General features: G+C 43.0%; 1 protein-coding gene across 2 annotated transcripts in view; it reads right to left on the reverse strand.

Annotated features, from left to right (window-relative positions):
• Positions 1-1,107: 1,107 nt before the first annotated feature.
• The window catches only part of sept7a (septin 7a), a 38,206-nt gene continuing 17,463 nt past the window's right edge, over positions 1,108-21,850 (reverse strand). Inside the window, exons 5-15 of one of the 2 annotated variants that reach the window (XM_042011567.1) lie at positions 14,415-14,515; positions 14,185-14,319; positions 12,144-12,261; positions 11,516-11,608; positions 11,322-11,418; positions 7,613-7,664; positions 5,888-6,013; positions 5,552-5,572; positions 2,692-2,827; positions 2,470-2,615; positions 1,108-1,926 (exon numbers count right to left, since the gene is read on the reverse strand). In XM_042011567.1, the coding sequence (XP_041867501.1) occupies positions 1,890-1,926; positions 2,470-2,615; positions 2,692-2,827; positions 5,552-5,572; positions 5,888-6,013; positions 7,613-7,664; positions 11,322-11,418; positions 11,516-11,608; positions 12,144-12,261; positions 14,185-14,319; positions 14,415-14,515 (1,062 nt within the window). In that variant the 3' untranslated portion in view covers positions 1,108-1,889. The remainder of the gene's footprint in view (positions 1,927-2,469; positions 2,616-2,691; positions 2,828-5,551; positions 5,573-5,887; positions 6,014-7,612; positions 7,665-11,321; positions 11,419-11,515; positions 11,609-12,143; positions 12,262-14,184; positions 14,320-14,414; positions 14,516-21,850) is intronic. The other variant, XM_042011568.1, reaches the window with a different exon arrangement.

The following is a 21,850-nucleotide window of genomic DNA, read 5'->3' on the forward strand; positions in this document are numbered from 1 at the left end:
TGACAAGCCAAGTCTTCGGATGAGCATCCTGACAGTCCTCCATTAAACCTTCCTGCCGTCCCGCTAGGAGCACATGGTGCCCGAGATGAACCACAAACCTTTAATACTCAGATGTTTTCCCACCTTTTACAACCAGTTGCTTACTTTACACTTAAACCACCGGTCATCAGACCAAGGTGCACTGTGCTCCTGATAACGTCTCTAATCTGGCCGTTCAGGTGAAAACGGCCATGTGGAGGTTAAGAAAGGAAAAAGTTTCTCAGCAGTTCAAAGGTTGCGGCAGCAGAAGACGTTGGCGAGTCCGTTTGGTCAGAACTATTTAGCTTCAAGTCAAAAACAGCTGGATGAGGATTAAAGTCCAGACTGACAGCGGTGAGGAAGGAAGCCGCTTCCTGCAGTGTCGTGCTGCCCCCTGCAGGCCAAAGTTCAGAAGCCCAAACTAAGTTTACTCATCTGTTGATCCATTTTTAAAAAGCTTCCCCACTGAGATAAGGCTGCAAGTATAATACCAACACCATTACTTGTGCATACAGAAAAAAATCTTTGTGGATTATTTCTTTGTTCTAACAATGCTTCGATGTAAAATCTCTTTATTTCCTTTTAAAATTGAGCTACTTTTTTAAGGAAAATACATTTGTGGGATGAACAGAACAGTTGTTTGAGGCATCAATAAAAAAAAACCTGACTGGATGATTGAAGTCTGAACACACACACACACACACACACACAAACACATAATCCCACCGTTTTTTTCCTCATGAATGTGGCTCATATTTAAAAGGGAAATAAACCAGTTTATTACGTAGAAACATTTCAATGAAGATAATCAGTTTCCTTACTATTTGTTTCTATGCAGGTTCACTATTAGCAGGGAAAAGGAAAGAATAGTGAACAGTAAACTGTGTACCATGGACTGCCAGATGAGATTCAAAGTGTAGCGTAGAATCAGTTTCAGTAGAGGAAGTAGTACATTTTATGGGATAAATGTGAAGTTTAAATCTTTCTGTTATGGAAGCGGTTTGACCTGAACCCCAGGTTTGGCCTTTTCTCCTTTTCTGCAGCCGGGTTCAAACACCTGTGAGGAAGTCTTAAATCTGAGGACAGCAGTTAGTTTTTTCCCATTACAACTTTATTATGTGACTTTGCACAATACAAACAAGACATTAGGAAACAAAGAGCTGCAGTACAACCACTGGTAACTGCCTGAAGCGAGTCGGCTCCAGCTTTCCCGCCACCACCAACACACGACTGCCTGCATCCTGCTCATTTCTACATAGTTTCTGCAGAATCTGCACATAAAGGTCAAATAAAATACAAATCATCCTATGATCAGTTCTTTTCATTTGTTACACTCTGCATGAGTGAAGTCAGGAATACGTTTGGTTTCCAAGAGCAGGACTGGGAAGAAAAAAGCTGATAATACTCCAAAAATCAAATGGAAAACAATATATATACCAAGGCCAATAAAAAAAACAAAGAAAAATATCACAAACCACTGAGGATAAACACTGCAGCTCCTTGTTAGACGGTTTCCATCAGGAGGAGGAAACGGTGCCTGAGTTGAGCTTCAGCTTCATGCTGACCTCTTTGTTTGGGTTTTTTGGCATTAATGGATGAGGTTACAGAAGAGTGCAGCATCAAACGGTCCTAAAAACAGAAAGACAGGAAACAGCAGCTGGACTCTGGAGTCCAGTTGTGACCCAGAAGGAGGGCTGTCCGTGGGGTCGGTGCAGGCGAGTTATTTAAGGTCGACTTGTAGACAGTGCTGCCCCCTGGCTTTAAGATGGTCAAACGGTGGGTGTAGCTGACTGACGGACGTTGTGACAATCGGAGCTGGCAGGTTAGCGGATAATAATACACTGAAACATCGGCGCTGTCCTCCAGAGTTATTAAAATATCTTCTTCTTCTTGTTCTTTTCCAGGGTCCTAAATAAACAAGAGAAGAGACGTGAGGTCAGAGACGGTCAAACGTCGGGCCGGCATTGCGCTGCGCGACCGCCGGACACACGTTTAGCTTCTTTTCATGTTAAACGGCACGTTGAGACTTCAGCAGAGAAAAAGCTGCTGAGAAGTTTAGTTTCTACACATTTAAAATTCAACAGAACAGTTTTTTCTGGTTACAGCATCAGAAAGTTTCACCTATCAGCTCAAGTTTATTCCATAATTCATTTAATGAATCAAACATGTTAGATTCAATTTTTAAATTCTGATGTTGAGATTTAAAAATGATGTTTTTTATTGTTTACATTTTGTGTGATTACAAGCAAGCAGCCAAAATACTTTAAAATTAAATGAAATCAAACTAACGCAAATTAAGTTTGATTACAATAAAAATCCCACAAGAGAAATCATGTAAGAGTTTTTATACATGACCACATTTATTTAGAATAAACAAATGAAATAACAGCATAAAAAATAAACCAAATAAAAAGGTTTATTTCTGGAAGGTCTTCCTGATCATGTGTTTACCTGGAGGCGTCGAGCTTCTGCTGCTCATAAATCCTCTGCTGGGCCTCCCAGCTGGCCTTCTCCTCCTCGTGCTGACGACGTTTCTCCTCCAGTTCTTTGTGTTGAGCCTCCAGGTTCTTCTTCATCTGTTCATGTCTCCTCTGAAGCTGCAGAGACACAGAAATCCAGTTTAATGTGAGCAGATCAAGTTCAGAGGGATAAAATCCTGCCTCATCAACTTACCTCGGCCTCAGAGTCCTTGAGCTTCTGGAGCTTCTCCTTCACCTTCATCTCAAACACCTGCTCCATTTCTTGCTCCATCTTCTTCATCTTGGTCACGTGTTCCCGGCGCTCCTCCTCCATCTGTGCTAGAGGACTCCTGGAGACACAAAGCAGGGTTCATACATGCTGCAACCAGAGGCGTGTTTATTTGCGACGTCCCAGTACCGTGCCAGAAGGAACAGGGAAAGTTTAGGGAGGCAGGAAAAGCTCGGCTTCCAGAGAGGCTGCAGCTACAAGGCAACAAGCAGAAAACAATCCAGGCTCATTTGCAGCATTTTTAAAGCTAACTTAGCCTCTTGCTGAATTTGCAAATATTGGGTTAGAAGGAACCAATGTTTGTGGCATTTCATATATTCTCAGAAGCAAATAACCCAATCTGAAGCATCAATGACCTTTTAGATGGTCAGTCAACAGGACATCAGCTTCCTTTTATCATCAGATCTAATTAGCATGCTAACAGCTAAAGTAGATTAGTCCAACTCTGGTTGCTGATCAGCTGAGTTCATGTTAGCATACACTGAGAGGAAAGACTGGTTTCTTTTCTTTGTTTTGTGGTAAGGACATGAATTGAAATGAAGTACATAATTAGTTTTAATGAGCTTGATTGGCTTAGAATTAGCATTGTATTGGAGAACTTTATTAACCAAGTATGTGTTGTTGAAAAACAGACGACAGCAGTTTGCAGCTGCTTTCCTTCTGCTTTTGTTCCAGTGGAAACACATTTAGATTCACACTGCAGGTCTGAATGCTCAGTAGAGGTTTTTCTTTGTGTGGTTGATCATATTATAATTTAAACGTGGCCTCCAGCAGACTCCAGCGTGAAGCGGCTGATGTGCAGCACGCTGTGTTTATGCTTCCCGCCTCGTCCGGTGCAGAATTCTAACATCTGTCCCATTCAATGACATGAAAGTCAGATAACTGTTCAGAATGAGGTCAGTTTGATCAGATATGGATCTGATTCAGGACCACATATGAAAGTGGTCTAGGTCTGATGGGGGGAAAAAAAGGATCTGTGTTATTTAAACTGTCAGAAATGGTCCAGTATGGAAAAAGTTGTATTTGGGCCAGTTGGACATGCAGTGTGAATGTAGAAAAGGCTGAAGTGATAAGATTACAGAGCAAAAATACAGGGCGACAAAGCTGCTAACATCACCCACTTCAGTCCTGTTTTAATTAAATCAGGGTTTCCACCTGGCTCGGCTAGGAAAAGGGGAAGCACCGGCGGGACCACACAGTCAGATTAATATGTCCAGAGGCCATGGCCCGTAACAATCAGTGGTTCACATAAAAACCTTTAGCTAGCGGTCGTAGTTTCGAACCATCGCTGCAAAGAAATTTTATCAAATGTGAAAGCAAGTGAACAGGATGAAAGGCTGCAAAAGAGTGGTGGAAAAAAGAAAGTTCACCCTTTTTAATTCTAAGGATCCAGATAAATCCAACCTCAGACGAACAACACGATGAAGGACGGCAGCATTAAGAAAAACTGAGTCGACATGTGGAAGCAGAGCGTGAGAACATGCAGCCATCCCTACGGCCTGCACAGGAAAGAAGAGGGTCAGGAGCTGCTGATGAACCTGATTAACTGATCTTCACTTTTCTGCTTTGCAGCCTTCAGGTGAGTTAACTCGTCAGCAATGATCCTAAAACCAATCTGGGAAGGGTTTTAAGGTCATTTACAAACTATTCTGTGTTCATCATTCTGGATCTTTCCTCAAGTGGAAAACATTCAGACCATGTAATATTCAATATTACATGGTCTGAACTCACTTTACCGACCAAACTACCAGCTGCTTTACACTGCTGCCTACATGAAATGCAGGAGAGGTCGGTGGTAAACGTTTGGTATTCACGCTAGTTTAGCACTTATTGCACTTTTGGGTGGATGCTAATTGTGTTTTGTTCAATGTATGTGTGACATACAATGAGTTGGTTTAATCCATCCATCCATCCATCCATCCATCCATCCATCCGTCCATCCATCCATCCATCCGGGAAACTATCAATAACTCTGCTCTCCATGTCAGACTCTCCAGGCCTCAGTTAGCAGGTTAAACATTAAAGATCATGCCAGCCCAGTTAGAAACCAGTACAGCTTGTTGGGAACAGTTGTAGGAGAAAAACTCTTCTCTCTAAAAAGAACATGGCAGCACGACGTAGGCTGGCAAAGCTGCAGCTGAACCAATCACAAGACTTCTGTGGACATGTTCAGTCACAAACACCTTATTGCAGCTGTCAGCACGGTGGTGGAGGGATGGTGATGTGGGCATGTTTTGCAGCTACAGGACTTTGACAGCTTGCAGTCATTGACTGAACCACGAACTGGATACCAAAATATTCTGGAGTCAGATGCGAGTCCATCTAAAGTTGGCCAAACCTGGATCACGCAGATGATTCTGTCATTTTAAGACACAATGACTAAATATAAGAGGAGGAAAACCTAAAGAGAGCTGACAGATGTTTCTACAAACTACTGAATCATGGGATAACTTAGTTTGTCACATTCTGCTTCTGCACTCTGGTTTAGTTTTTGCTGAGTAAATAATGACACTTCTGATGATAGACTTCATCAAAATGTTCTTTTCTAATAACCCTTGGATTTAAGGATGGTGTACTTTCTTTTCCACATGGCGGTTTGTCTTGGAAAATGCTACGAATCGCATATGCTCGACTGTAGAGGTTCATCAAAAGGCAGTTCTTTCCACCTCTAAACTCTAGACTTGTAAACTTCAAACAGACATGAAATAAAGCAGGTGGGAAAAACTATGAGGCAGGGAAATGAAAAGAGGAGAAGAAGTTAATGAAGAAGTGAGATAACACTTACATGCCGTCAGCCGTGTCAGGTCTAAAAACAAACAGATGCACAAACACTTAGTACGCTGACATTAACTGTGCATGAGCTTGTGAAGGTGTGCTGGTGGTTACAGATGGTGGATTAGGAGTCAGATGGTGTCTCAGTTAGTGCTGCAGATTAGTTACAACTGATACTGCTGGCTGGTAAGTGGAGGGTTAGTGCTGGCTTGTTGGGGTCAGGAATGGTTTGAAAGCTGCTTCTGTGACCGCCTGCCAGCTGTAACCTGACAACTTTGACCTGCAGGTTCCTCCAGGGCTGACCGTGGGGGAGCTGCTCACACAACCAGCAGCAGTCTGAGAAACTCACTTGGTTAGCGGTCCCTTGTTTTTGTTGTTGTCCACGCCGTTGTAGGTGACGGCAGCCAGCTTCCTGCTGCGGAAGTTCTCGTAGTGGACATTGTTTGTGACGTCTTTCAGGTCCTGCATGTGGGTCCTGAAAACAGAAATGAAGAGAGAAGGAGCAGCTATGAAAACAACATCCATGGTGCAGGAGACGGGTGCTCTCCTGACCCATTTTCTCTTCAGTGTTGGACTGACTGGTGTGCTTGCTCTGAGATGAACTGATGACCTCAGCAGGGCATGAAAGGCTGAGCAGACTAAAATCAGAACAGACGGATGGACATCCATTTGCTCTGCAACAAATCACACTTTATTCAAATATTTTCATCTCTTTACCAACACTGTTTGCATCCACGCTTCTCTGGGATCTGTACTCCTTAATAAAGTGAATAATTCAGGACAAAACCACAATATTTACAAAATCCTGATTTCAAAACACCAAACGTAACTGAAACCTAATGAGTCTAGTTTGAATGTTTGGTATTGTTTAACTTCTTCATGATTATAGCCCCCTGTGCAGGAGGCAGCATGAGATACTACAGTACAGACGATGTTTGCAGAACATAAAGCAGCATAGCTAACATGTAGCTTAGCAACATGACAGGAGAAACTCAGCTAAAATACTAAAAGCAGCAGCATCCAAACCAAACACAGGTCAAACGTAAGAAAACCATGAGAACATCTCTGTCCACTTTAGAGCTTCTGATCATTTCTCCACACAAACAAGGAGTCAATGAAAGCAGAGACGCTGCTGGTTCCAGAGACGTCCGTCTCATCACAGTGGGACAGAAACTCTGGAGCTAGCAGCCAGAACCAGAAACCAGGTCTTACTGCTGCTGTTTGTGGTGAAAAGTTTGATTCCAGTTTTAAAAACTCTGCTAACGTGTTCTATGACTCTGCCTTTGTTAGAAATTAACCATGAAGGTCCTGCTGGTTTCCATGGAGATGAAGGAGGTTTTATAGTGAAGGGTTCACTCTTCCTATCATAGACTATCTTGGGCTTCACTTCTTTCTGGATCCTTTTTTGTTTTCACTGAAAGTAATGTGGTTTTCCTTTAGGAGACAACATTTACATGATCTGCTGTGTTCCAGGTGAATTTACTCTGACACAGTAACACGTATGTTGATTGTGACACTTCTGTAGTAATCTCACATGTCTTAGCGTTCTGTAAAGACCAGGATTATACATACTGCCTGGGTAGCTGTGAATTTGTACTTCATTTATTTTGGGTATGTCATTTCAGGCTTCATCTGGAAGAGGTTAAAAAACAGAGTCATGGTGACTGAGACAGTTCTACAGTAGTCTCAGCTTTATCGTCGTCTCTGGTTCCGCTCGGCTTGAAAGGAAACATCCAGGTCAATCTCACACTGAGAGCAACACTTTGTGGATGATGAGATTAATCATTTGATCATTTTTTATCAGAGTCCCTTTGCTTCGACAGCCTGCAGGTTGCTGTGCAAGTCCAACCCTGCATGTTGCCATGGTTACAGGGCTCTCTGCTGGCAGCTGGGTGTATTTACTAAAGTGACTGAATATATTTCAGTACATTTAGACAAAAAGAACATAAACACACCACGAGCCATTGGAAAGGATTTATGGAGCTTATTTCACTCCTTTTGGTATAAAAATACCTTTTAACTTCTCACGCACGTTTTTTTTCCCTGTTCTCAACATGATCGGTTCTGTACTCACCTGATTAACATGTTACGGAGGATCGTAAAATCACAATGATCCCCATTTTCCACTGTAAGAAGAGACAAAGAAAGGACAGTTAAGCTGGTACTCCCAACACTATATGTCATATACTACTTATGAACATAATAAATGTATAACAATGCTGAAACAGTAGTGAGTGTGTGTGCAGCTAGAAAACCAAAGAAACAAACAATGCAGGAAATTCAGCTTGAACACGCACACAATTATTGCATGGTTGCATGCCACCGTATCAACGTTGCAGCTCTGGTCAAGGCTTTTATTAGTCAGAATGAACCATTTTCAACTGATTCTGATGTTGGCTGAGATTATCTACTTTGTTTGGAGGGGAAAATCAGGTCCATCAGGAAAATAACATTTTAGATTTCCAATATTTTTAATATGATTTTAGACTGAATGTAAAAAAAAGGCAACAACATACAGTATATAAGATAAACAAGAAGATGGTAAATATATAAAAAACGTTTTCTATTGATGACAAGCACTCAGCAAACAACAGAAGTGTTTGAGTGTGTGTGATTGGCGGTGTAAAGGCGCACTGTGTCATCAACATGTGACTAGAAAAGTGCAACATAAGTACAGCCCAATATATAACAATTTTAAAAATATATAAAACTTTAAATAACTAATAATAAAAGACATCACCTTCCTGGAACAATAAGAACTGATCAGTATTTTCTTCCGATGTTTATCAAAAGATAAGAACGTAACGCCTCTACCTGCGTCTTGTTCCAGACCACCTGCAGGGTTCATCAGAGTTCACGGCTGCAGTACCCCATCCTGCCACTGGGTGGCACAATGTGCAGCTGTCTGTCCTGCCTCTAGCTCACCACAGTCCTCTGAGGTTTCTCTGTGGTGGAGTGACTTGCATAGCTTCACAGGGACCTTGCTTTCTTTCTTTCCTCCCTGCCCGCCCTCCATATTTATGCTGACATGGGGCCAAAAACATTTTTGGTATTCCAAAACTCAACTCCCAACGGTGGACTAACCCTTGTGGAAAACCAGTTTTGTAGAAGCATACCTACAGGACACTTAACTGCTCAAGGACTGAGCTTGAACAGATGTTTTTCCTTTTTCTCCTGGTTAAACAACAGAATCTTTATAAAGAGGAATGTTGCATTTACTGCTGCTATAGTAAAACCTCCGAGCTGCGCCTCAGTCACAGTCCCTCCACTCGAAGCGTCACATATTTTCATGTTTGATGTGTTTCACCACAATGTGACACGACTTCCTGTGTCAGGTCCAACTGTACGTGACTCTCACATCCTCTGCTGAAGAGAAAAACCTGCATTTTCAAAATGACACGAGTTACTTATCAGCCTCATGGAAAGATGTGATGAACACCACCAAGCTGAAGCTTTAAACATCCACCACGACGTTTCCTCCAGGACGTTTTTCCTTCAGCCATGCAGCTGACGAGCTGACAACAAGCATCTACAAGTTCATCATATCTGGCCTAAATCTAAGATATTTAATCAGACAGGTATCATATGGCAAGATCAAGAAACGTATTTTTATATTTTATAAGCATAAATTATTTACACAATTAATGAATGAAAAACAGCTGATTTCTAGTCTGAAACTGTTTAACAGACTTCAGCTGAAATTCGTGGCCTCCATCATGGAGTCCTGCAACCTTGAACCTGAGTCAGCTTCCATCGGACCCTCTGCCAGTCTTTGTAGAAATGATTAGCTTTATTTAGCCACAGTGAGACTAAACGTTCAGACCTGAACTCGGCGGAAGCTGCGGAGCTTTGAATCGTGCTGCAGGGCTCTAGACGGCGACTAACTGATTTCTTGCTCTCTCCAGCACTCCCAACATTTCTCAGGTCTAGATGCAGAACTTCTCTCTCTTCGTCTGTCTGTGTATTCTGGTATTTCAGGGAAGCACGAACCCGTGATTAAAGGCAACAGTTAAGGCAGAGAAGGGGTGGATCCTGTCTTCTGACACACAGTTTGTGTTCTGGTTAGAAACTGTGACAAAGTTCGACAGACGAGTCAGAAATAATTTCTAAATGAGGAGAAATCAGCTTCTAGTTTTTTTTTTAAGACAAGTACAGTGGTCAAATCCACATGTTCCTGATTCCTGACATGACTCTGAAGCACCTTTCCAGGCTCGGTGGGACTTGATTTCAGCCACGTGGGAAACAAACTAAATGCGACAATGAAACTGGAATCAGCTGAAAAACGTGGAATATGGTAGGATGTGGTGGAGTTCCTGAGCCAAATGAAGAAGAAAATCTGGATGAGAGATCAATGTTTGAAGACCTCATTATTATTTTTTTGGTTCACCAGTCCGACCAGGAGAAAAGGTCCGTGTGGAGGCCTTGCTCAGGTGAAGCGTTTACAGATGAACACGTGATGAACACGTGCAGTGATCAGACCTGTTTGATCTTTGGAGCCACTTGATGTGACCAACGTGTTAGCAGCTCTTTCCTCTGAAACTAGCTCAGTGATTTTCTTACCACCGCCCGCCCCAACGAGACCCCCGCCCGCCCCAACGAGGCCACCGCACGCCCCAACGAGACCCCCGCCCGCCCCAACGAGGCCACCGCACGCCCCAACGAGGCCACCGCACGCCCCAACGAGACCCCCGCCCGCCCCAACGAGGCCACCGCACGCCCCAACGAGGCCACCGCACGCCCCAACGAGACCCCCGCCCGCCCCAACGAGGCCACTGCACGCCCCAACGAGACCACTGCACGCCCCACTGAGATCACCGCCCGCCCCAAGGCCACTGCCCGCCCCATTGAGATCACCGCCTGCCCCAACAAGGCCACCGCCCCAACAAGGCCACCACCCGCCCCAACGAGATCACCGCCTGCCCCAACAAAATTACCGCCTGCCCCAACAAAATTACCGCCTGCCCCAACGAGGCCACCGCCCGCCCCTACGAGGCCACCACCCGCTCCAACGAGATCACCGCCTGCCCCAACAAAATTACCGCCCGCCCCAACGAGGCCACCGCCTGCCCCTACGAGGCCACCGCCTGCCCCAACGAGGCCACCGCCCGCCCCAACGAGGCCATCGCCCCCACTAGAAGGTCCAGTGAATTTAGACTATTTTGATCTGGGTTTCTATTTAAAACAGATTTATACTGAGTTCCTTTATTAACAGCCTGATGTTATTGATTTGGTTTCAGTGATGGCGTGTTGTAGCTGCTCTCCGTGTCCACGGTGGAGTTTCACGCCGATACCACACGCATAGACACGTGCACACACACAGGTGAGCACCTTGGAAAACACATCAACCAGCTGAAAAACAGACAAAAATAAACTCCCCCAGGGAGAGAAAGATAGGAACAAAGCTGTGAGTGGAGGAACCGCTGGCTGGGACGGAGATTCTGGTGCTTTGGTAAAGCAGGTCTCTAGACTTGCGAAGTACTTCTGTGGTTTTATCTGGCAGCTGTACATGGGATGGGTCTGAAAAAGGCAGCAACAGTTCTAAAACAAAGGTGGTTTTTCTTTAACTAAGATAAGGACAATGACACATCACTGCACTTTGCATCAGTACAGAAGCCTTAAAGTCCCTTCAGAGACGACACCCCCCCCGCCCCATGTCCATCACACACGTGTATATTTACACCGGCTCAATAATCACATTAGTGTTTTCTCTCGTGTATGAGTTGGACATTCAGTTTCAGTCGATGGGCGTTCAGGCTGGTCAGAGTCGACCTTAAAGCTCTCACCTTCAGCTACACCCCAGGGGTACTGCCTCCCACGAACTCGCTTTCCGTTGACCTCAATGATTGTGTTGCTACCGACAACAGCCAAGGGTAAACGATCCTGCAGAGACCAGGAAGGGACACAACAGCTAAAACCCTGCAGGCTGTGGATGTGCACAGACAATTAACGCTTCACACAGATGTTTGGAGGAGCTGACCTTGATTTTCCTGACTATCTTCATCTCTTCCTCATCGTCCGTCTCAGGGAACTCGTAGATTTTAATTTTATGCTCCTGGATTTCTTTCATGATCTGCACATAGTTTAAAGTGGAGAATAAACATGTCCAGAAACATCAATAATCACAGTGGATGAGGAGGATCTGGCAGTTTATCCACGCACACACACACACACGGCTCTGCGCCATAACATGCACACACACACCATCACCGGATTAATCCAGTTCCTGAAATAAAAGATTATGTAACAACCAACACACACAAGTAAACAGAAGAAAATGTGACTTGAATTTCCTTTTATTTTGTCTGAGGGATTTAATTTGTCATAAAACAAAACAATAAAACAACGATGAAGTTCGCAGAGACGGCAGATCCAATGAGGTTTTATTACTGCTTGTTAACAGCGGGTTACCAGGGAACTACAATTGTAACTACTGAAAATATTCAACCTTTTTACTCTCACTTTGATTTCACCAAACCAGCCAAACGTTTAGCTGTGTGCTGCTGTCATATGAGGCAACCCTGATCTGAACATTGGGGGGCACAGCAGCTAAAAAGGAGAAATGGGGAAAATATAAAGATACCTTGAAAGGAAACTTTCAGACTCACTTGTTTCTTGAATTGCTGACACTCCTCAGGAGTCATTGTGTCGGCTTTGGCGATGAGAGGGATGATGTTCACCTTTTCATGTAACCGTTTCATGAACTCAGAATCCAGAGGTTTGAGTCTGAAGAGAAGAAATGAGGTTGTAAAGTTTAACGGTTTGAATGGAGGCTGTAAACGTGTGTGTCAGGACGTCTACAGTACACACATATCTGACCTAGAAAAAAGCTCCATGTGGTTCCTCTCCGTTACTAAGCGAGCCATCAGGGCTGCAGGCAGCATCCATACTGGCCCAACAACCACTTAATGGTATGCAGTCCTATGTGTGTGTGCATATGTGTGTGTGGCCTCTGTGTGTGTAAATATGTTTAGCATCAACTGCAGTGGAGACACAGATGAGAGGAATGAGGTCTCCAGGTCAAGAACGATTCCACTGCCCGGTGGTCTGGGAGGAGGCCACAGGCTGGTCCTGGTGGGACGTCCAGAGAATCTGCAAACCTGAAGCTGCAACAGCCGAATGTCCCGAGTCTACACGTTACATGCTACATGTTTATTACATGCTACATGTTTATAACATGCTGCATGTTTATAACATGCTACATGTCTATTACATGCTACATGTCTATTAACCCAGGAGACAGTTTTCTCAGATGTAGAGGTTTAACAACAAACTTTTACTCCTTGACTTCAGCCCAGTGGGAGTTAATGTCTGTGGCTTCATTTTCACCTTGTCTATGAGCAGTTTTACAGATTTCTATTCCTCCCACGTTTTAATATGCATCATTAAACTCTTTTATCTTTATTTGCAGTTTAATTCCTGTTCTTCATGTTTTGCTTTTGTACTACTGTTTTACTTTCTCCGTTCTGGTCTCCCAAAGAAAACTACTGTCCCCCTGCAGCTCCTGCAGAACCAGTTGCACGGGTTCTGACCCGGACCAGAAAGAAAACACATTAGATGCCAGCTTTAAAGTCTCTGCATCTTTAAGCTCTCTCTTCCAATCGTCCACGTTTGTGGAACAACCTTCCTGAAGACGTGAGGACGGCAGAAATATTCAGATTAAAAACTCACTTTTTAACCAGACTTTTATTCAACCTGACATTTATCCATCTTAATTTAGCTTTTAAAGTATTCTAATCCGTATACATTACATTTTTAGTTGTATTTTATGTTTTGTTAAATTTTTTTTACTTGCTGTAATAAAATGCTTACCTATTTATTTTTAAATGTTTTTATTCACAAGTTTTATCTATGTACAAATAAATTATTTATCAATTTACTACTTTATTTACTATTTTAAATGCTATTTTAGTCTGTATTAATATACTTGTTTTTTTGTATTTACCTCATCTGTAGTTTTCCTCAGTTCAGTTTTATACTGTAGCCTCAGTCTGACAAACTTCTTTGGTTTTTTTCTGTTGTTACTGTAAAACATGTTATTTTATATAAATAAAGTCTGATTGATTGATTGATTGATTGTACAGCATTCTGATCAGCTGTTATGTTAGTTTTTAAAGTTCTTTACAAATAAAAAGAAATGCTGTGTCTGAATAACGTCAACAGACTCAAACATCTGGTGTCACCGTAGTTTCCATCCAACATCCCATCAGTGAGATTTTACATGTTAATACTTCAACTGTCAAACTAATGTCCGGAGTTGCTTCACTACGCTGAAGAGAACATGTTGAATGACCCTGCTGGTGTATCTGATTATCAGCATGGTGTGTAAGAGGCTCAACAGGTTTAACCTGGACACCAATAAGCAATCACACGTTAGCATGGCGGCAGGAGTTGACGTTTTAAACGCAGCAATCCCGTTTTATTCCCTCGGTTCCTGCCACACAGGACGGATATGTGGTGGAAGTGGTGGGGTTGGGTCGGGAACGTCATCCAGACGTCTCAGAACTGATTTCATTAAGTGTGAAAAAGCTTCATTAGTTGAAACTAATTTAGTTCCAGTCATGTTCACTGTGAGGCCTCAGCTCTAAACCAGTTGTTTATCTTCAGGCTAAACAAACAACCTTGAAGCCCGGAGTAGAGAACACGTACCCGTGTCCCGATGGAGCTATGAAATAGAGACAGCAGTGGACTCTGCTGTCCGGCATCAGCCGCCTGTTGACCCGCGACTCTGCGTTGAGGTAATCCTCAAACTTGTTATCGATGTAGTCGATGACGGGCTGCCAGCTGAGGATCACATGTTACATTAATGTGGCGTGTTACAGGTGTTACAGGGGTTACAGATGTAGGCAGCAGCAGCTGGTAGTAACGGCTGAACTCACCAGTTACTGTTGTCCACAGCATCTCCGAAGCCAGGGGTGTCGACGATGGTTAGCAGGAGCTGCACTCCTCCTTCTTTTATCAGAACCTTCGACTGCTCCACCTGGAACCATTGAGAACATAGAAATGAATCAGAACACGCCCAGTAACGCCATACCTGAACCTGGACTTTATTATGAAGAGCAGCTTCATGTCTACAGGGACAGCAGAGCAGGACTAACACACAGCCAGATTAAAACCTTTTCCAGACACAAACACACTCAGGATAAGATCTGTGACGAGCCTTGGACAGAGAGACGTGGTGGTGGGAGGGTGGGGGCTGCAGATGAAGGCCGAGGTGAACACACATCACCGAGGCTGGATCAGCAGATCAGCGTGGGGTCGAGACAGAACTCGTGATAAGCAGATGAACTTTGATTGAATCAGCAGATCTGAACCAGACCTCGTCTCCCAGTTTCTCCTATCTGAGACTTGGTGGACCGGGTCAGTCCAGGTCAGCACGGCAGTGAATTGACGTTTCCCTCCCCAGGAAAGATGCTGTGTGACACACTTTGATCACAGGCTGACAGAGCGTGTTTGGTTTAGTTAATGAGTTGTTGCTGTTGTCCTCTGCAGCCTTCTGTAGGCACTAAATGTGACGTGGAAAACATTGTTTACTATTTAAAATGAATAAATAAATAAAAAAGACCCCATAACAACTTGTGGACGGTGAGTGTAGGTTGCACTGGCACACAGTAAAAGTTTGGACCGCTTTCAGAAAATGAAATAAATCTGGAGGAAGATCAAAAGATTGAAAGATAAATTTGGATTTTGAAGTTTAGGGTTCTGTGTTTGATCGAGACTCAACTGTCTGACAAAGAACTCATTTTGTGCTTGCTGGTGGGTCAAATGTGAAAGAAAATAATGTGAAGTGTGTGTTAGACGATTTTCCACATGCTCACAACAATTTGCAACGAGTAAAAACCGCTGGATAAAAATCTGAGAAAATCTAAACTTTTCTTCATTGTTGGAAGGTGCTTCCTCTTATCAAAGCAAATGTTAATTATTCACACTGGAACAGTGTATCTGATATTCAAACAAAGGTGAAAGAAGGAAACCGTGCCAAAGGAAATCTGGAATACTTCAAATATCTGTTTATCTATGCAACACTGAAAGAATGATGTTTGCAGTACTAGAAATATCTATGAGACCTCCACGAGTCATACCACACTTGCACAATATCCTGCATGTCTGCAAAAGTCAGATTAAAACAGAAGTTATACTAAATGTGATGAGAGGACGTCAAAGAGGAGGAAGACTGCAGTCTCTTCTTCAAGCTGCAGACATCCAGTTAACCACAAGGCTGCCTACACTCAGTGAGCTCATAGGCAAAAAGACAAAACATGATTTCCACCGAGTGATTTGGGGGCTGTAATGAAGACCCCCTGTCCCACTACTGACTCACATCACAGAAATCTAAGTTTAGTCATTGTAAAACATTCACTGTCCACTCGATCAGGTCCTCCCCATCAGCTGCTGGTTAACACAAATATCTAACCAGTAGTCTCATGTAGTCATGGAGACGTGATGAAGTTCAAACTGAGCATCAGAATAAGGAAGAAAGAAGATTTAAGAGACTTTGAACGTGACATGGTTGCTGGTCTGAGTATTTACTGGGATTTTCGCCCACAACCATCTCCAGGGTTTCCAGAGAATGTTCTGAAGAAGAGAAAATATCCAGCGAGCAGCAGTTGTCTGGACCAGGATGTCTGGTTGATATCAGAGGAGAATGGGCAGACTGGTTGGAGATGATAGAAAGACAACAGGAACTGAAATGTGGCTCCTTAGTACCAACGTGGCCTGGTTTAACCAGCACAGCCTACCTGAGTATTGTTGCTGACCATGTCCATCCCTTTATGACCACAGTGGAGCATCTTCTGATGCTACTTCCAGCAGGATAATGCACCATGTCACAAAGCTCAGATCATCTCCACCTGCTTACTAGAACATGACGATGAGTTCACTGGACTCCAACGGCCTCCACAGCCACCAGATCTCAGTCCAGTAGAGCAGCTTTGGGATGTGGTGGAACGGGAGATTCTCATCATGGATGCAGCCGACAAACCTGCAGCAACTGTGTGATGCTGTCATGTCAACATGGAGAAAACCTCTGAGGAAGGTTTCCACCTCCTGGTTCCACCTATCACACCAGGAATTAAAAAGGTCCGACCCGGTAGAAGAAGGTGGACCTGATAAAGTAGACAGTGAGCGTAAACCGAGTGTTTGTAGCAAATCAAACGACTTGATAAAGACGTGATAAACTGCTTTACATCCAGAGAATGTGAGGTGAGCTCTGGTTAAATGTTGTTTAATGTAACCTGCAGCTGATGTCACCTTCTTCACATCTAGACCGGCACCACGTCATCCTGTACAGGACTGCTGACTGAAGTAGAAAAAAAATCACACTGAAGATACACCTTCAACTTCACTGTTATCAGTTGTATTTAGTTTGAACTGAGCTGAGTTAAGCTTGTAATATTCCTCTGTTGTGACTTTATTTAGGACAGTGGACACAGGAACACTAAGTGGAAGCTGGCTGCAGAGGGGATTACCCTAACAGAAAACCGAAGCTCAGACTCTGCAGGACTCTCCTTCAGGCTGCATCACTTTTGTTTCCGCCCTGGTTTACTAACACTTCTTTGTACTGAACCTGCTGTCTCGCCTGCTGTAGATGTGCGAGTCATTTTTAGGATTGAGTGATTATCGCTGCAGTTGTGTCCCAACCATGCAGCTAACAGGACATGCTATGGATCAGATACCAAAATTCTATTTTAATTAAAAGTTCAGCTCACTGTAAAAAACCCATTAATCCTGTTGAGGTATTTTACTGAATTAAATTCTTTAGTGAAAAAACTTTTCAGATAGACGAAGCTTAAACAGATTTCTGTTTTCTGTGTCATATGATATCAGTGATTTATTTTGTTTTTATTTTAGAATTCCTCTCAAGCCGGAGCTGGTTTCTGCTGTAAAGAGCAGGGCATGTCTGTGCGTTGGCAGGACAAGAATGAGCTCACTGCACATGGCAGTTTGTTGGCTAAACACCAAATCCCTGTCCCTGTATGCTCTCATTAGCCAGGAACAACAGAGACGTCTGCTCCGGCATCCAGCTAACACCCTCAAACACTGAGCTGGGTTATTTACACTCTGTACTCCTCAGAGTTTCATCGCTGTTTGTAAATGAAAAGGGACCAGATTTAAAAAGTAATCAGCTCGTGGTTCTTGGAAAGAGAAGAAGATGAGCTCATTGTGCTCCATGTCACTCATCTCAACCATGTTAAGCCTCAGGACTAAAAACCTGCAGGAATCCTTAAGTATGCAGTCTGTGGGGGCAAACGTAGGCAAACAGAGTCTAAATCTCATTTAAGAGCTGGGGGGTGTGATGGGCAGGTGAATGAATTGGGAGCGGCAGTGGGGTGAGGGCAGACAGAGCCCCTCAGTGTGTTGCCAGGGATTAGACGAGATTTAGCGCAAAGCAGCAGATCAGAGGGAACAGGTGAAGAGAAGATCCTCAACATGCAGCTGATCACTTTCTGGCATTCAAAACCCAACATGTATAATTCCCCACCATAAGAGAGGAGCCTTTAAGAGCGCCGTCACACCAACAGTATCACCTTTCACTCTTCAAAAGGAAGCTCCAGAGAAGCTGTGCAGCTGTAAACTCAGCTTGAGGAAACAGCCAAGCCTTTATCTTCAGCTCCGTTGTTGCAAACGGCATCAAAGCTCAAGACTCAGGCAAAAACCGCATGCCGCGCACGTTGAGCGTCTTTCTGATGGCAACAGCACGCTCTACACAGCCACACCTGCAGCTTTGAAGTCTGCTGTTGCTTCATGCAGCAAGATTCCACCTGCAGAGGGCACGTCGACGCTCCAGCACTGTTTCTGTCAGGATATGTGGGAAAGACCCACGGAAAGAGCTACAGAGCTGGATGACAGTAAAGTTTTATATTTTAAATCAGCCTTAAACGCTTTCTTTTTCTCCCATATACATTTACATCGTGATAAATGAAAGAGTCTCAATTTGAGAAATGGCCTGTAAAAGGTGTGTCGCGATGACACATCCACAAAGAATTATTAGAAGACAATTCGCAGCTGTCATCAGATACTCCAACATGCCGACATGTCTGCCACAGCTACGTCGTCATGGTGCGTTTACAGCATGTTTACAGCCCAGCTTCAACGTTCCCTACTCTCTGTCAGCAACACAATAAGTCAGGCTGCTGCTGGCGTGTATGAATCAGTCCAAATATCAGATGTTTAATATACACACTGCAAAACTAAAACAGAAAGGAAAGGCATGAAACCGGATTATTACCACATTTAAATTAACTTAGCTTAATCTTTACACTCATTAAAATTTCACAAGGCTTGAAACTCCAACCATTGTTTGCCATCTTTGGCCTGCCTGTTTTTTTATGTAAACCAGCCTGTAGAAGCTGAAGCTTTTACTCAGCATCAGACATGATGTTTCCAGCCTCAGCTGTCAGATTATGAGGCTAAAATGATGTTAAAATAGGGATACACAATAATCCATTTTTTAAAACTGATACCCGGTAACTTTCAGCTACTAAACAAGACGTCTCATCTTGTTTGAATTCTTGCTTGTGTTGTTCTTACTCTCAAATGTAAGTCGCTTTGGATAGAAGCCTCTGCTAAATGACTGTAGAATAGAATAGAATAGAATACTAAAGACCGATACCGATAACTAATAACCGATAACACACTTCAGATCATGACATCACTACTAAAAACCTAAAAGACTTTTCACTGTTAATATGATGATACATTGATTTTTTCCACATCAGCAAAGCCGCGGCGGCTCGGCATCGTAAACCGATGAATCAGACGAGGAAAGCCTCGGTCCTCAACGAGGGCAAAGGGCTGGTCGTCAAGCACCATCCCTTCTATGATTAAATCTTCGAGAGCCTTAGCCCGTGGGTCATGTCTGGCAAATTTCATTTCATGTCTCTCACACCTCGCGGGTGTTGTCAGCCCCGGTGGCTTCTTTGTGGTTGGCTTTAAGTCTTTCAGCCTTTAGCAGCCTGGGAGTCCTCATACACTTTCAAAACTCCATTGAAATGATGATGTTTCAGGTGACTGATCTGGTTTGTAGTGAAGCTCGTGCTACTTTTCCCTTCTCGAGGAACTTGTTTGGAACGGTTATTACAAATAACCAGTGAACTGCTGGTGGTGCTGCATTCACGGGGGATGGAAATTCCTCATTTCTGCGTTTGCTAGTCGTGCTTTCAGCCTTTTCATGTTCACGCTTCTATTGTAACATGTCGAAAAACAAACTGGATGTCGGTTCAAGTAACTCAGTCAGTTTCCTGGTTAGACACCAAAACTATTTTATTCTTACATTTTTCCAGTCAGAAAGATTTTCTCTTTTTTAACGTCACATGAACGCAGCATTCACTGCAGACCAATCAGGTCTGCTGCGCTGACAAAAAAATATATGTTATCGGGGCACGTCGTTATGATATTGGACTTATCGGAATGACGTAATAATTTCCTGTTATCGATAAGTTAAGGAAACAGGATAGTTATTGTGCATCCCGATGTTAAATGAGTCTATCAGTAGATATAGCAGCAGGAAGGCCGACCAGAAGAAGAAAGCAGAATTTATTACTAACAGAACTTTGTAGAAATAACACACAGACCAACAGCGACCAAACCTTTTCTCATCTCATCGTTCTCTCAAGTCTTTCAGGAGAAAAAATATTGTTATTGAAACAAACACACAACAGAAACTATTTCCATGTTTCCACTTTTTCCTCCAGCTGGATCTTTACTATTTACAGTTATTTATAAAGACGATTTCAATAAGGGGAGGTAAATAAAAACTTGGTGACAGTGTCTTTTGCTCATTACATAGTAGACTTGGTGTACGTTAGTCAAAGATTAAAATATGATGACTCTGCAGCCGTTTCTGCTCTGAACCAGTAACTAATAAACTCACTTTACTGACTGGTGTCCCAGATACGCCTTCAAATTCCAGATATCCCCAGAGATAAAAGTTTAAAGATGTCCAACACAGCTGTATTTTTGTTGTTTTACCAACGATATGATGGAAACTGAAAGATTAAAGTCTGAATGACATGCTGTAGTGGAAAAGCCTGATCCAGCCTAGCATGTAAGGTAAATCCTGAGCGCTGTCCCTGCTGTGGTAAACAAAGTGTTGAGTAACACTCATGTAAGAATGACCCATGTCTCTTAACAGGTTAATGAAGCCAACTAATTTAACATATCCCACATGTGGGAAGGGTTTCAGAGAAACAGAAACAAGGAGGAGCAATGTCGCATGAAGTGAGACACGTGTCTTGTTTTATCGTCGCATCGTAACAGGAAGTTGTTTGTGGTCTGAAGCGCTCCATATGCTAATGAGGTGTACATGACACAGGAAATCCAGCGCCAGTCAGGTCTAATCTTTTAAAAAATGTCAACTCCAACCCTGAGAAAGTCATTTCTAGCATGTTTATACGTGAGGTCAGTGATGAGGGCTCTAACATTTGGGGCCTTGATGAATGATGAACAGGAAAGAGTTTGTCTGAGGACGAATGTCTACTGTCAAAGTTAATTTCACCTCAAAATCCTGTTTCCTTTATGCAGGCAGTGTGACATAAACGATAATATTTTTCATGGTGTGAGCATCTTCAGCCAAGTGTCAACTAGTGCTGGTTCTTCAAACTGAAAACTGTTTAATTTCTGAGAATGTGGCCCAGCTGTACACTTTTTGAAGGGGGGCCTTTTTCACTGCTGCACCACTAAACATGGATGCAGCAGAAAGCTCTTTTATTGCAGATGTTGAGAGGTGAAAATGGACGGAGAATGTCCACAACTAAGATCAGCATCCTCCACATCCTCTGGTAAAACTAAAAACAAGATGGATGACACTCCAATCAGAAGTAAAAAAACAAACAAACAAAAAAAAACAAAAAGAGATGGATGGAAATAACCAACACATCACAATCCATACAGCCAAAGACTTGGTTCTAATGAGAAAGAAAAAGATTCTGTTAAATACAGTGAAACAGGGAAAAACAGCGTGACCGAACAAACCGAACACGGTGTCATTTTCAGTGTGAATATTTGTCAGTGTTCTACTCTGCAGCTTTTAGCTGTGTGTAACATAAGGCCAAGGAGGAAAGACATCAGCAAAGATTACAGCTTGCTACTCACATAAATCAGGGATATTCAACTTTTGGGAGGAGTTTACGTAAAAGTTGATGCTACACTGACGTTAAACCATCGTCTCTGGTAATAAAAAGTGATTTCCCTGGCTGTAAACACACCAACCTGTAAAGAAATGTTTGCATCTAATCATAAATCCACTGACCATCTCAGGTAAACTTGACTGTTATAAGTCCAGACTTTACACTTTAAACTTCTATTTTATGTATTT

The sequence above is a fragment of the Melanotaenia boesemani genome, chromosome 17 (genome assembly GCF_017639745.1).
Source record: "Melanotaenia boesemani isolate fMelBoe1 chromosome 17, fMelBoe1.pri, whole genome shotgun sequence".
Taxonomy (NCBI): Eukaryota; Metazoa; Chordata; class Actinopteri; order Atheriniformes; family Melanotaeniidae; genus Melanotaenia; species Melanotaenia boesemani.